The 16,177-nt window shown below is 43.1% G+C and overlaps 1 protein-coding gene and 1 non-coding gene across 2 annotated transcripts; both read left to right on the top strand.

The window, feature by feature from the left end:
• The first annotated feature begins 2,044 nt into the window (after positions 1 to 2,044).
• On the top strand, positions 2,045 to 16,150 carry ppp1r8b (protein phosphatase 1, regulatory subunit 8b). Its single transcript, XM_063198134.1, has 7 exons — positions 2,045 to 2,126; positions 2,663 to 2,723; positions 4,355 to 4,508; positions 9,493 to 9,710; positions 10,787 to 10,931; positions 11,883 to 11,947; positions 13,719 to 16,150. Exons 1-7 carry the CDS (start codon positions 2,071 to 2,073, stop codon positions 14,082 to 14,084), a joined length of 1,065 nt encoding a protein of 354 aa, XP_063054204.1. The 5' UTR covers positions 2,045 to 2,070; the 3' UTR covers positions 14,085 to 16,150.
• Positions 3,154 to 3,326, top strand: LOC134449874 (small Cajal body-specific RNA 1). Its single transcript, XR_010034998.1, has one exon. It is a non-coding gene; the product is annotated as a small Cajal body-specific RNA 1 (non-coding RNA).
• Positions 16,151 to 16,177: the final 27 nt, after the last annotated feature.

Below are 16,177 nucleotides of genomic sequence, written 5' to 3'. Positions count from 1 at the left end.
CGTGAACCACTCGCGTGAAAGCTAGTGGTAACAGAGCATGCAAGAGGAAGTCAATTGCAAACACAAAGATTGCTTTATAGTGTCAGTCATAACGTAAGGTCCAAACGGATTTGATTGCAGAGTTGTAACAAAATGTGCCGTGTCATTACTACAACATGAACAGCAGGCCTAAATAAAGTAGAAAACTAACCACTTTTAACAGAATAGCCTACTGGCTGCCAAAGAGGCCCATGGTGATTAGATGAATCTGTCCTTCCCAGCATGTTGCATTTTCAAGTTTTCCCAAATGTCTGAGGAAGTACTGGGTAATAATTGGCCTAAACCACTAGGCTATAATAAATCACTTATTAATTAAACTGTGAATCGACCACGTTTAGCGAAATAGGCCTAGATTGAAGCTCTCATAAACACACTGCAATAACATATTGAATTAGATTTTAGATAACATTGAGGTAATTCAACTCCCTTGACCCTACAGCTCTTAAAAAGTTGACAAAAAAATGTATGGAGGTCATCCATGGCCAAGATGCCTAATGTACATTATGTAGCCCCCCCCCCCCCACACACACACACACACACACACACACACGCACAAACGCACACTAGATGGTGTTATAGGCTATTTTGGACATCTGATCATTGCATGGTTTGAAGTCAACCTGACTAGAGGGGTATCAGTGAGAAAAAATAATTCTGACTAAATCCTGATTAAAATTGGTGCGTATGCCTACGGTTTGTGTAATGTAGGCTACCGTATAGCCTATGCCAGAGGTATTCAATTAAAAGTCACTGAGGGCCAGTGTTTCAAATTCCTTCCAGTAAGGGCTGAACATATGCCTAGAATTTGCATAACCATGAGCAGTACGGTGTCTGAGATTAGGGTGCAAAACGGATAGCTTTCCACACAGAGCAGATATTTGCTTCTCTATTTCTTAGCCGTATGATGATCTAAACTGTTTTAGATAAGATTTCACTCTCTTGTGAATGCATAAGAGAGATCCCCAACCTGATCGAAGCATTAGTGATCGCAACTTGTGCATGACACAGCACACACATTTGTTTTAATCTTGTTCTGACTTTGTGACTCTTGTTCTCATACCTTGGAAGCATCATCAGCAGTGAAAGCGGGACACAAAAGGACATCAAGATGCGCCTGACCAAAGCAAGAGGTGCCTTCAGCCAACTCCATAACATCTGGAAGTCCAAGCAGTACAGCCTCAGAACAAAAGTCAGGCTCTACAACAGCAATGTCAAGGCCGTTCTGCTGTATGGCTCTGAGTGCTGGAGAGCAACAAAGCAAGACATGCAAAAGATTGATGTCTTCCACAACAACTGCCTCCGTAAAATCTGTAACATCTTTTGGCCAAACAAGATCTCAAATGAAGAACTTTACAAGAAGACACGCAGCTCACATATGTCTCTCGAAATTCAGAAACGTAGACTAAGATGGCTCGGTCATGTATTCAGAATGCCCAATGAAAGAACACCAAAAGTCGCCTTGAGATGGACCCCGATCGGGAAAAGAAAGAGGGGAAGGCCAAAGAACACCTGGCGAAGGACCGTGATGACAGAACTAAAGGGGATGGGGCTGTCCTGGGATGAAGCAAAGGCCAAAGCACGAGACAGGGTTCAGTGGCAGGCAGTGTATGATTGCGGCCTTATGTCCCAGCCGGGACGAAGAGGATAAGTAAGTAAAGTAAAAGTGACCTTGTGGGGGGCCAGAACCTTGCCATCCAAGGGCCGCAACTGGCTCCAGGGTCGCCATTTGAATAGCCCCCTGCCTGGCCTGTAGTAGGCCTAGGCCTATAACTACTGTAGGACTATGCCCCATTGTGAATTAGTCGAATTTGTTTTGTTGTTTCTAGTTAAGCTTTTATTTAAAATATTTTGGTTGACTTGTTCAATTTTTATTTCTGTCATAATTAAAACATTTACCATCTTCTATCATCATAAGACTACACTGAATGCTAAGAAAAACTACACATCCCACATTGCTCTGAACGTAGGCCTACTTCCGAAATATACCCAGCATGCACTTCGATTGGTTGTGTGCATGAAGAATGAAGCGAAATGGCTAACACCAAAGCAGCTGCACTTGATATTCCGAATTTCGATTGCCCTTCGTGGTAAGTCCTACATGTGTGAATGCATTCCATGTAATTTTGTCGATACGCCAGCTTGTGGGGGAAATGTGCCCCCACCCGAGTGGAAGGCTGCTAAAATGTTCTATGATTCAAAGTCCTTTGCTAACTATATTTAGCTAGCTAGCATCAGAAGCCTCACGAGAGCATATCCTAAGCTAAAACCAAGTCATGTCCGGCTAAAGTTACTTTTCTCCCCATCGTGTAGTTGATGTATTCAGAGAGAACCAGTCTGCTGTAATATCACTTTATCTGTTGAATGTGTAACCTGCCTCTCGCCACCTAACGTTATTTGAAAGTACAGTATGCAGGGCAAGCCAAGCTGCCCAAGTTTTTCTCCTTGATGGACAGGATGTTTATAATCAGCCCGGCCCCCTTTTGCACTATGTGGCTGTTGATGACACACAAGACATGAAGAACCAGATGATAAAACCACATCATCACATGTGCTATAATAATGGTGACAGTATGAGTCAGAGCGTCTGTGCAAAATTAAACATTCATGTCTTTCTTCCCCTCAGGGCAGGGAAGCCTCCTGCGGGACTCCATCTGGATGTCGTCAAAGGGGACAAACTTGTAGAGGTAAGGGGGAGGGGTTGCACTTTGCAGCTGACATTACCCTTGTTAAAGGTGAGGTGACGTGTGCCAGCACAGCACAGCTTCCACAGGTGTGTGTGGGTGTATGTGTCCATATTCCACGTGCCGTTAGTAGATTAATTACCCACTAACTCTGGGTAATTAAACTAACTCTGTTATCCATATAGAGTGGCAAATGCCGCTTCTATTCTGGAAGCCATGAGTACTTTCAGTTGAAGCGTGTGCACATTTAAGTGATGTCAGTTCCCTCACTCACTCACACACACTAGGTCAGACATCTGTATTGTGGAAGTAGTTTGAACTTGTTCCCTCACACACACACACACACACACACACACACACACACACACACACACACACACACACACACACACACACACACACACACACACAGCCCATGATACTACTCCTCCCCCTGCACCCGATACTAACCTGACTGTCTGCAGCCCATGAGTTCGTTGTTGCGCTCTGGGATGAGTGCTGGTGTGGCTGTCAGGTTCAAGAGAGGTGCCAGATAAACTAACATCCGAGAGATTTAAGCACAAGGTGTGAAGGCCTATGCCCTGTGTTATGACTCCCGGAACAGACAGACGAACACTCACACACTTACTTAACTAGCCTACACTTAGCCTAAATGTGATTTGTAAGATCTGTATGATTTTGACGTTGTTGTCAATACATGTTCATTGCTGAGGCAATTGAAAAAATATCTAAGAGAATGTGCAACCAATTAATTTTCCTCCCGTCTGAGCTGAATATGTTTACACTAAATATGTTTTATTTATTAGCTTATTTAGTGTTGCCCAAGACCAAGGCAGAGCCCATTTGGGAAAACCATCCTTAAACCTTTCTCAGAAATAGCACAGTGGGTTTACATACAGTGTTGAATCTCGCCCTCCAACCCGTGCCTGCAGTTCACCTAGAGAGCGCTGTCGAGACAGCAGAGCTCATACGGCTGGCGCTAACAACTGACAATTGTGCTCGCTGTCTGATGAAACTTGACAATATTACTGTAAGTTCTGGGAAACCAATGTGGATTTAAATGAAATGTACAATAACCTGGGAGCTATGTCCTTCTGATTTCCTACAGCTATGGCATTTATGAGTCAGGCTCCGCTAGCATCTTGCTAACAAAATTGCTTTACGGCCGTCGTGATCACAGCAATGCAGCCGGCCGACCAATCCAAACGCAGTGTGTGAAGCCACTCGTGACGTCATATTGACAATAAAGACGTATTTTACAAAGATCCAGCAAGTTTAAACATTCAAACTAACTGCTGTTTGAAAGGATAATCTATCCTGCCTTTTGGAAAAATAAAATGAAACGATGATACCAATTCTCTCCCAAAGCAATGGCAGCATTGTGGTTGAGCTCCATGGGACCCCATTCATTTCAACAGCCTTTGCGCTCCTTGGCGCTCGTCTGCGCTGTCTGGATGGCGCCACTTGGTGGACAGTACCACCCGGAAAAAGTCGCGAGATTCCTCTCTCGTACTACCCATAAACTCTCTCTGGAAATAGTTTCTGATGATTCTGTTACTTTTCACTATACTGCTACTTCCTCGTTACTTGGTGTTGCTTTAACGAATGTGGTGGTGCCGTTTTTCTCCCTACAGAAGCTCATCATCGATGAGAAAAAGTTCTACCTGTTTGGTAGGAACCCGGACATGTGTGACTTCACCATCGACCACCAGTCATGCTCCCGCGTACACGCAGCTCTGGTCTACCACAAACACCTCAAGAGGCTCTTCCTCATAGACCTCAACAGCAGTGAGTTATACACACACACACACACACACACACACACACACACACACACACACACACACACACACACACACACACACACACCAGGGCTTGATCTCGTCACCTGCCAACCAGCCAAATGAGGGCAAAACCTGGCTGTGGCTGGTTAAAGTTTTAGTGTCACTAGCCAATTTGGCAGGTAGCTTAGTCCTTGCTATGACATTATAGCCTATTTTCTGCCGTTTGCCCCTTGTGCATTAAGTGCTTGCGCTCAAGTTCAAGAAAATGTTCAGTTACTTTGTTTGATGTATTTCCCTGTAGAAAGCTATGCACTTGTCCTCTGTCTTAAGCACTTCATCTTCTAAGTCAGGGTCTCCGCGGATCCTTAAAAAGTCTTAAAAAGTCTTACTTTTAATATTTGGTTTTTAAGGTCTTATAAAGCCTTATATTTCGCCAATTTTTGGAAGTGTGGTATTATATTTACATGGGAGGTCTTATATTTCATCTGGGTAGCTTGAGTGTCAGAAAAAAGTCTATTTTTGACGCTATAAACCTTATTTAACCGGCATACGTCCCTTATCAAGATGCGGAAAAGTAGATGAAACTGATCTGTGTTTGTGGCGCAGCGCAGCCCGCTGGCCACACAGCGGGGGGCAGCCGCAGACCTGTGGGTGCAGCGTCTAGCCTACTTGCATGTTCTAGTAGAAACAGTAGAAAAAGTGGTCGAAAAAATATGAACGTGAATCGAGATGGGTAGATAGATGCAAGTTCAGTGTAATGTGGCTTGAGGATAAGAAATAAAACAGTCATCCAAAGCAACGTCCGAATATGAAGCTTGATGTGTTGGGAGGACGCATAATCATAGTCGTTGAGGGTAAGTTTTAAATGTTGTCTATCGTAAGCATGTTAGCCATGCCCTCGCGTTTGGGTAAAAGCGTTTGCTAAATGTAAAGGGTTCATTTCATAAAGTCCATTATGACCGTATTCGAAAATAATTGTTCCTTCATACAATAGCCTACACTTTCAAAATCGCCTCTAGATACGTGACAGGCTATTTGATGCCTCTGTCAAATGCAAAATGATTTCGTTAGCCTGATGACAGCACGAGGAAGTGAGTGATGAGTAACAGAATATGTACGAAGCCAATGATCTGGCGAGGTGCGTAATGTCCAAATCGGTAACCAGATGGGCAACGGTAAACGCGCTAAATGCTTGTTATGGACATGCTGGAAATCGCTTCCAAGTTGTGCGCTGTTTCTTGCTCCCATCTAGAGAACAACAAACTACAGACAGGCTAAGCTCAAAGTAGAACGCTTGCTTCTGCTACCCGTCTCTGATAAAGCGAGCTGGAGGAGGAGAAACGGCAGAGTAGTCGTACATTTAACCCTTTTGACACCAGGTGTCCTCTCTCCTAATAGCAAAGTGCATTCAACTATTTATCCATCAGAAATGATGAATTGTTGAGCCATTTTTAATGTGTACATTTAAAGGCATTTGATGAACATTCATCTGATTTTTCCATAGGCCGTCAAAACATGCGTGGGACCCTCAATTAAATGCCAGTTGTCAATTAACTGACCATATGCATGCATGGTGTCTGTAGGCCTACAGATCAGTTACACCTTGCTACTGCTTACACTGTGTTTACCCTAGGCTACACTATAAAAGCACAGTAGTCATATAATATTGTTTATTATATATAATTATGTACTAGGCCTACATTTCATTATAGCAATGTAACATTAGCAATATTGCAATGCCTCACCCCGAGCGGTGGTCTTATATTTTATCATCAGAGGTCTTATATTTGTCTTAAAAAGTCTTATATTTGGTGATCCAAAATGTGCAGAAACCCTGAAGGTTAGATGTACAGTAAAGAAGAAGAAAAAATACACATTTGTGGCTGGTAGAATAGCTGAATGGCTATTGACTCAGGAAAACCACTGGCCACAGTGGCCGTTGAATGAAACAGTTCATGTGGAGCCCTGACACACACACACACACACACACACACACACACACACACACACACACACACACACACACACACACACACACACACACACACAATATCACAAGGATCTGGCTAAAGTGTCATTGTACACACTAACGGCAACATTGTATTTTCTCACCATTCACTCCGAGCTCTGTTCAGCAAATAACACTACACCGTGGTTTAAGCATGCAGCACAGTTCCTTCTCTCTCAGCAGCCAACATGTATACATTTACCAACGTGGAACATTATAGTTTAAGCCTTTAGTAATTTCCTCTTCAGAAATAAGATGCAGACACTTGACCAGCCAACAGGCTTAACAGTTCACCATGTCTTCCTGTCGAAATAGGTCAAAAGATAGATCTGTTGGTATGAATGAAGAAAACTCAAATGACACTCACATAGTCAAGTCAAGTGTGTGTCAAAAATCTATGAAACTGGGGTAGCACAGACGTTTGGAATTGTTTGACCTCCAATGTGCAAGTTAAACACACACACACACACACACACACACACACACACACACACACACACACACACACAGTAGTATACGTGCAGTAAAAACACTACCATACTGGTACAAACATGTACAATAAATATGCGTACACATACAAACACACACACACACACACACACACACACAGTGTGCAGATGTGTTAAAAGGCTTAAAACGTGGTGCTAATTCGACTGCGACTGAAAACCGTTACACAGAAAAATTTACATCTAAAACAGGAAAATCTTGTGTGTGGGTAAGATGCTTACCGGAATGTCTATTTCTGGCTCGTTTCATGTGAACTGTGAGCCATTAAGGGCTTAATTTTACTGGACTGTGACTGACCTTATTTCAAGTCTGCTTGTGTGATGGTGGTGATGGTGTATGTGTGTGTTTTGCATGCAATGCGATGTACAATGCAATGTAATGTAATATAATGCAACGCGTCCCCTCCCCTTCTCCTTGACACATGGCACGATCCTTGGCCACATCACATATTATGTATTGTTTATGTACCATAGACTGTGTGTTTAGGTAATTGATGTTTTTAGTTGCAGATATCCGGGTGGTACAACCATAGTTAATACCACCAATTATATATGAAATACTTTTTTATTGGATTATCTAAAAACATATTCATTGCTTGTACATAAGGTTTCCAATTTTTCATTCATTTATGTAATTAATATAAGAATGACAATTAGCTGTGGTTGTACCACCTGATGTCTGTGTGCATCTTTGTAGTAGGCCCGGAGCCAGTAAATATCACAGGTTTCACAATATCTGTTCCATATATAGAGACGCAATGTCGTAGAGTAGAGTAGAGTATCGTTTATTGATCCCAGGGGGAAATTAAGGTGTCAAGTAGCATACACACATACAGTGAGTCCAATATGTATTTGATCCCTTGCTGATTTTGTTGGTTTGCCTACTAACAAAGACATGATCAGTCAATAAATGTTATGATGATATGTATTCTAATATGGAGAGACAGAATATCAAAAAGAAAATCCAGAATTTAACTGAAGAGAATATATATTAATTTATTTCCATTTCATCGAGCAAAATAAGTATTTGATCCCCTGCCAACTGATTACAGTTGCGGGCCCACAGACCAGATGGGCACTACCGATCAACTTGTCATCTGAATTTAAGACACCTGTACATACTAACATGCATAAAAGACACATTGAATCAGCAGAACCAGTCCATAGTATGAGTGAATCAGTCACACTCCAACCTCAACAGCATGGGAAAGACCAAAGAGTGGTCAAATGATATCAGGGACACGATTTTAGACCTGAACAAAGATTAAATGGGCTGCAAAGCCACAAGAAAGAGACTGGGTATTAATGACCCAGCTGTTGATGCATTTCTTCCAAAATGTGAGGAATACAAAATGACTATCCATCAGCCTGTCTGGGGTTCTATACAAGATTTGACCTTTTGTAGGGATTTGATAATCATGAGAACAGAAAGAAATCACCCTAGAGCTGTATGGGATGAACTAGGCAATGATATCAAAGCTACTGGGACCAAAACTGAGAAAACTACTGGTAGCACTTAATGCCACAGAGGTTTAAAATCCTGTAGTGCACACATGGTACCTCTGCTTCAGAAGGAACCTGTGCAGTCCCACTTGAGGTTTGCCAACGGACATCAGACTGGTTTAGGATATGATAAGGAGGTGCTGTAGTCAGATGAAACAGAAATCAAGCTGTTTGGCATTATCACAATTCAATGTGTTTTGAGAAAGAGTACTGCTGTCTATGATCCCAAGAACACCCTCCTCACCATCATGCATGAAAGTGGTATCATTATGGTTTGAGGGTGTTTGTCTGGCCAAGGCACAGGACAACTTCACATCGTCAACGAATGGATGGAGGGAGACATGAAATGTGCAATCCTGAGTGCAAACGTCCTTCCCTCCACCACTACACTGAAGGGTGGGCCATTTATGGATCTCCCAACATGACAATAATACACAACATACAGTCAAAGCAAATAAGGAGTGGCTCAATAAGAAGCATATTTAAGTCGTGAAGTGGCCTAGACAGTCTCCAAATATTAACCCTATAGTAATTCTATGGAGGGAACTGAACCTCCCATTTACCAAGCCACAGCCACAAACTATTAATGTTTTAGAGATAATGTGCAAAGAAAAATGGGCAAAAATATGTTCTACTATGTGCACAAACATTGTCATCAACTAAAAGAAGCATCTGACCTCAGTGCTAGACAACTAGGACTTTGCCACAAAGCACTTTATCTTCTTTAGCTAGAGGGGTCAAATACTTATTTGCCTAAATTAAATACAAATAAATTAAAATATATTATTTTAAGTTATTCTCTGGAAATTCTTTTTGATATTCTGTCTCTCCATGTTTGAATACATATTATCATAAATTTATAGACTGATCATGTCTTTATTAGTGGGCAAACTGGCAAAATCAGCAAGGGATCAAATACATATTGGACTCACTGTACATAAATAAAGATGTCCCCTTTCCTCCAACCTCAGCACACGGTACGTTTCTGGGCCACCTCCGGCTGGAGCCCCACAAGCCGCAGCAGGTGCCCATCGACTCCACCATGTCGTTCGGGGCGTCCACGCGCGTCTACACCATCCGGGAGAAGCCCCAGACGCAGCCCGGGGCCGGGGGAGGGGACGGCAAGGCCGGGGACGACGAGGAACTCAAGGGTCTACTGGGACTGCCTGAGGAGGAGACCGAGCTGGAGGTGTGTGTTGTATTGTGTGTGTGTGTGTTTGTGTGTGCGTGTTTGTAATTGAGAGTTTGGGAAGTGATTGGGAAGTGTTGAAGTGAATGTGTGTGTGACTGTTTGCTTGTGTGAAACTGTGTCAGAATGAATGAGTGAGTGTAGTGTTGTAATGTATGTATGTGTGTGTGGATGGTTTTCCATTAAATTAGTTCACTTAGGCCGAAATCTTTTGACGATGACTGCTGCATGCAGCTACAGCTTGAAACCAAGCTATAATTGTGCTGATGGATTTGTGCTGGATGAAGTAGGTCACCCAAATGGACTCCTCCTTTATACGCCTGATGAAGACCCAGTATGGGTCGAAACCGGTTGGCGGTTTAACCTGTGTAACTATACCCCAGATAAAACAAAGGGGTTTTAATGATGAGAACAGTCCTTGTTGACCTGTAGGGTTGCCTGAAGCTGGCCCTAGTGCCACCACGCTCTTAAAATGCTTTTACTTTTACATGATTGAAATACGCAACAGAGACTATTCACTTCCTGCCGAAAGGCTTTTAGCTGTTTTTAGTTTAGTTTTTTTTAGTTTTAATCATGCTTTGCCCATTTAAAAAAAAGAAGAAAAAAAATCAAGTGTACAGAAGATGAGTGCCTTGGTACCTCACTACTTCTGAAATGGATGAAGCCTGTTACCAATGAGCATCATCCTTGCAAAGAACAAGGTCCAGGTAGCACTCCAATTGGACATCCTTTTCTTTTCTTTTAACCCATTGATGCCTGATGTTTGCATTGCGCAACATTGGCCCTGGTGCCTGGAGCGTCATTACGCAACATTCAGGCTCATGAGATTTGAGACAACTTTATTAAAAATCTTTGTTTGTTTGAGATGAATGAACACATTCTAATGAAAGGTGAGGGTCTTAGCGTTTAAATGAAACTCTGTGCATATTTTTATGTGCTTCAGAAACTGAGATATTTAGGTTTTTATAGGCTGAGGGCAGCTTTTCTTAAAAAGGGCTCAGGCATTCAGCACCCTTTTTTGCAGGTGCCTTAGGCGTCAATGGGTTAATGTAGTGTTTTATTGTTTGCCCCAATAGAACCTGACTGAGTTCAACACGGCCCACAACAAGCGCATTTCCAGCCTGACCATCGAGGAGGGCAACCTGGACATGCAGCGACCCAAGAGGAAGCGACGCAACTCCCGCGTCACCTTCAAGGAGGACGACGAGGTCATCAACCCAGGTGGGCTACGCCATGACATGACATTACACTATCACAATGCAGTAGATAATTTTATCCAAAGCCTTGCATTACATCATACACTTCCAAAGTCTAAGCCTTAAATGACATTATACACTAGCATAGCATCATTGGTGCTTTTATCAAAAACAAGTTCCACAAAATGACATGATCAGTCTGAACTCTTGGGGTGGTCACATTATATTATTGTGTACTGTATAGCATTACTCTCAAGTTTAGCTTCCACTTTTATTCAATGCGACATGCAGTTACTTGCAGTATGTACAGGATTCAGTCCCTGGAGCAATGGCAGTCAGATCAGATGCCACGCTCAAGGCCACTCTACTCGAGCGATGGGTGAGAGTCCAATGTGACAGTACAGTAAACTAGATTCATTTTTTTTCCCCTTCATGTGCAACCATATCTCTTTTAGTAACAGATCACACCAGACCAGGTGTGCTGTCCTTCGCTCACAGTGAAATAATGGTAACCAGTGACGTACAGGCCCTGCTGTGGCCTAACGAGAGATCCCCCCCCATCTCTCTCTCTCCCACTCACTTCATGTCACCATCTCCAACTGTCCTATCAAATAAAGGCAAAAAAGCCCTACAAATATTTATTATTTATTACAAATATTTATATTTGTGAAAACAGTGACGTACCGTTTAGTTCACATATCAGACCACACAGGGGAACAGCAGGGTCCTCTCTTGCTAGCTCAACAGGTGTTTAAGGCCATGCATAGACATTTGGAAGAACAGAGGCTGTCAAAGTTTTTTAATAAGACTGTCTGTTGATAGTCAATACTCGTACTTGTAACAGCCTATCTGTGGACAAGCTATAAACTGATAGCGTTGAATGAGGTTGTGAGAAGTGTATGCTGTGTGCGTGTCATTATGAAGGGACATTTGATGCCATTAATGACTGACCATTTGTGTGTGTTTGTGTCTGCAGAGGACATCGACCCGTCCGTGGGCCGTTTCAGGAACATGGTGCAGACTGCGGTGGTTCCCATGAAGGTAATTGCACGCGAAACAGAAAGCCCCTTTAACTCACCCGACCACAGTGACGCGGAGAGTTAAATTAGGGCCACTTCTGTTTCTTGTTTTAGAAATCATTTACGCGAAGCTCACTATTGATAATGTGCCTTTCATGAGCTCGCCGAAGTAGATATTCTCGCAACTCGTATATAAAAGTTGTATATCTCTCCATTCTTGCAACTCGTATGTAAAAAATGTACAGCGAGTTGTCCAGTGATAAAATGCCTCAAGGGGTGCGTTCATGTGTGCTTCCCATGTCAGCGTTTAGTATTTCAGAAAGTCAAAGAATGCGCGTCCATCAGTGGCACAGGTGCTGGACCAAACGTAAGATAACTGAAAAGAAAATAAAGGTCCGCAACACTTAAATGCTCCCAATTATTTAATGGCACAACGTTTCGGACTAACCGTCCTTCATCGCAGTGCAACGATTGCCGTTTAGTATTTACCATAATTACCAGAGCACATTAATGCACCATAAGTCTCAAGTTTTGAGCTGATGCCTCTCAAATGTATTTTTGAGGCCTATGAGGTGTATAAAATTTGCACAAGTATATAAATTATATAACAATGTCATTTTGGGGTGTTGTGGCTAAGTGCCAGTACGCTGGTGACCCAGGTTTGATTTCAACCCAAGGCAAGGCAATTTTATTTATATAGTGCATTTCACTCGAATGCAATTCAATGTGCTGTACAGTAGAGTAAGATAAAAATGATGTGAAAAAAAAAAACATGAAATAGAATAAAAAACAAAAGCATAAGGCATGGCAGGTGATAATAGAATACAAAGTAACGACAAAAGAAAAAAAAAGGTCATTTCCTGATTTTTCCTCATCTCTCTCCCACCACTTGTTTCCTGTCTCTCTCACCAACTCACTTGTCTAAATAATGAAGTCGTTGAAGCCCAAAAAATATCTGCAAAAAAATACAATGTCCTCCATTCATGGGCTTAAAGGGTAGCTGCGGTGCACTTTCACTTTCACTTCTGCTTCTCTCTGTGCCCTCGTTGTTGTTCCTCTGCTTGAGGTGTTGTTGTGACTGTCCTCTGCTCTTGTTCTTGTTCTGTTTGGTGTCAGGGGTGAGGAACAGTAAAGTGTTGTAAATCTGCTGTGTGTGTGTGTGGACTGTTTTATTGTAATGTATAAATATTGTGTTTATGATCGTGTTCAATGAGAATATGTGTATACTGGACATGGCGTGTTCAGCCTTTTGCCATGGCCTAACCAAGGCCACCGTCAGAGCCGTTCTCTATATACGGCTCTGGCCACCGTTGCTTTGGACTGCCATCTAAAGGATAATGAGAGTATTGCCTTGTCACCGATTAATGGCAGTGCTATAAAAGCTACAAACGGTGCCAATATGACTTGAGCCATTCGTTCCGATGCAAAGGAGTGGTCTATTCAGCATCTAGTCTTCATACCTATGGTACACTAGTTAGGCTGTGTGTAGATGTTTATGTTTAAAGATTTATGTTTAAAGCTTTGTGCTCCTGTCCTTCAGACTGTGTAGTTCTTCTGAATACTGTAATTTCTTTTACATTGCTCCTTGCTCATCCCTTTTTACAGAAGATTAATTGTAATGTTAGGCCCTGTGTGCTGAGGACTGGATGTGTGTTTAGTCAGTAAAAGTGTGTATTTAAAGATTTTTTTGGAGCCAAGCCTTCACACTACCCATGTTCATTCTCCTCTGACTATGCTTCTGTGCTTCTGCTGCTCCTCTCACTGTGCTTTTTGCTGTTGTCCCCTCCCTGCAGAAGAAGAAGATGGAGGCCTACCAGAACGCGCTGGGCCTGGGCCTGGACGACTCGCTGCCGCGCTCGCACTCCTTCGGGGGCCGCGGCGGGCTTTACGCCGACCTGCCTCCCTCCATGCAGCAGGACGGCCAGCCGGCCGGCCCCGGCGCCACCATCCTGGGCGGCGGCCTGCCCCTGCCCATGCCCAACCCCGCGCCCGAGGTGGACCTGGCACCCGAGATGCCCCGGCCGCCCATCACCCTCCACCCCGCCGCCCCCGCCGGAGGCCTCTACCCCTCCTCCGAGGGCCTCAACGAGCCGCGCAAGAAGAAGTACGCCAAGGAGGCGTGGCCGGGAAAGAAGCCCACGCCCTCACTGCTCATCTAGACGGCCAATGGCTGGCCGGGGCGGGGTGGAGTGGGCAGGGCGGGCTCAGGTGGGTGGAGGCTTGGTCGTAGAAATGGTGAAGAAAGTAGTGTGGGGTTGGTAATGGACATTGATGGACAAGGACACTGATGGAAACCTGGATGGAAAATGGAGACATCATAGGAAAGGTGGGGTCGGGATAACTGAAGGGCGAGGAAGCGGTTCTTCTTTGTGTTAATGGATCGGCGGTTTTATTTTGCCCCACAGGTATTTTCCTTATTAGACAAAGATCTATTTATACAGGGTTTTGGTTGTGACTTCATCAGGTATACAGTGGATGGGGAGGACTGTGGGACTTCCACTTTGCCATTCACTAACGCATTCCACTTTGTTCTCATCCACTACTAAGGACCTGCCAATGCCACCTCCACTGGTTTCTATAAGGAGGTGTATTTTTTGTAAAATACTTGTTACGCCGTTTTGTTTTTTATTTTGCATAGATGATAAAACATGTACTGTCGTGCCCCCTCCCACTCTTCACCCCCACCCGCACGCACACAAGCGCGCACACACACACACACACACACACACACACACACACACACACACACACACACACACACATACATTCTTGCAAGCTATGTTTGTGGTCCAGTTAAAGAATGAATGCTACGATAGATGTTTTTTATCCCTGTGCTCAGGCTTAAGATTATATGTATATTTTTTGTTTTATTTTTCTTTTATTTGTTATTTTCACATGTATTTTCTGTAACTGTTTTATACATCCTCACTACACAAAGTTAATACAGAAATATACCATTTGTATACTAAAAGCACACCACTTGTGAAGTCTGACACGTGAGGACACAAAAACCCTTTCTGTAGACCTCAACATCCATTCAAATCAAATGGGAGGAAAGACTGACTGTGAAGCCATCCCGTTTGGGTCAGTTGGCCTGTTTGTCATCACACCATCTACAAAAAGAATCAGTTAAAGGTAGAGTGTGTACATTTTTTAATAGCAGTTTCCAGAAATTATGCCGCCCATTCACAAATGTGACCTTTTTCATGAATGTTTACCACAACCATCAATATCTAAGTGTTCCATTAATGACTGGGACAGTTTCATATGAAATATGAAATGTGGATCTTCTCCATGTCTGCCGTTTTGAATTTTGGCTGCTAAACTTACTGTACTTTGGTCAGACCAGTAAATATGAGTTTTTTTTTACTAACTAAATATTCAGGAAAACATCAAAATTGTGACTAGGCAGCATGCATTTTTGAAAACGAATAGGTAAAATTACATTGTCTACCTTTTAAGACTTAAAGACTGTAGTGAGAAGCGTTGCCAAGTAGTCCTGGGACACAGTACTGTAAAACGTCAATTCTGTGTGGTTTATTATGCCACTAGGTGGCAGTGTACACAAAACAATCAGCAGCGCTTTTAGATGACAATACCATGGCTCTGGAATCTTGCCAGTGTAAGTGCATGACCAATGTTGTTGTCATCTTTTTTTAGGTATCTTTTGTAGTTTGTCCACATCTACAAAACTGACTGGCCGTGCATAAGGGTGTTAGCTAGTGTTGGTCTCTAGAGCTAGCCAAGTAGTATTGTCTCCTGGGATACAGCCACTGGCCTCTGGAGCATTTCCTTGTAGGGTACATTCCACTCTGGGCTGGCTCTGTAGCCTGGTCCAAAAACCAACCCTTTGTACTGCACTCTACGACTTTGTTTAGAGAGCCTGGCTGTGGTTGGACAGTTATGGTTCTATCCGGCAGCTTTTAGGAGGGCCAGTTAGAGGGTGCCTTTGAACCAGACCATCTGCACAGAAAGCAGGTGTGGTACAACAGGCTGGATTTGACCAGGCTAGTTGCTAACTCTTAACGTGCACCATTTGGAGAGGAACCATCTTGGGGCTTTCTGCTAAAACCTGCACCTCTCCTCACTTATCATTGGCACGATGTCTTTCCTCCCATGTCATGCCATGTCAATCCTAACAATGTCAACGGTGCCAGAGGCCATGTACGCTGTGTCTTTGATACTACAGAGAGCAAATAAAAACCATTTGTACTGTTGTTTTTAATCACTGTCTTCTCCTGTTTTTTTTCCC

Source organism: Engraulis encrasicolus, chromosome 5, assembly GCF_034702125.1.
Source record: "Engraulis encrasicolus isolate BLACKSEA-1 chromosome 5, IST_EnEncr_1.0, whole genome shotgun sequence".
NCBI classification, from domain to species: domain Eukaryota; kingdom Metazoa; phylum Chordata; class Actinopteri; order Clupeiformes; family Engraulidae; genus Engraulis; species Engraulis encrasicolus.
Note: the sequence above shows the minus strand (reverse complement) of the source record. Positions and strands in the feature narration are given on the sequence as shown.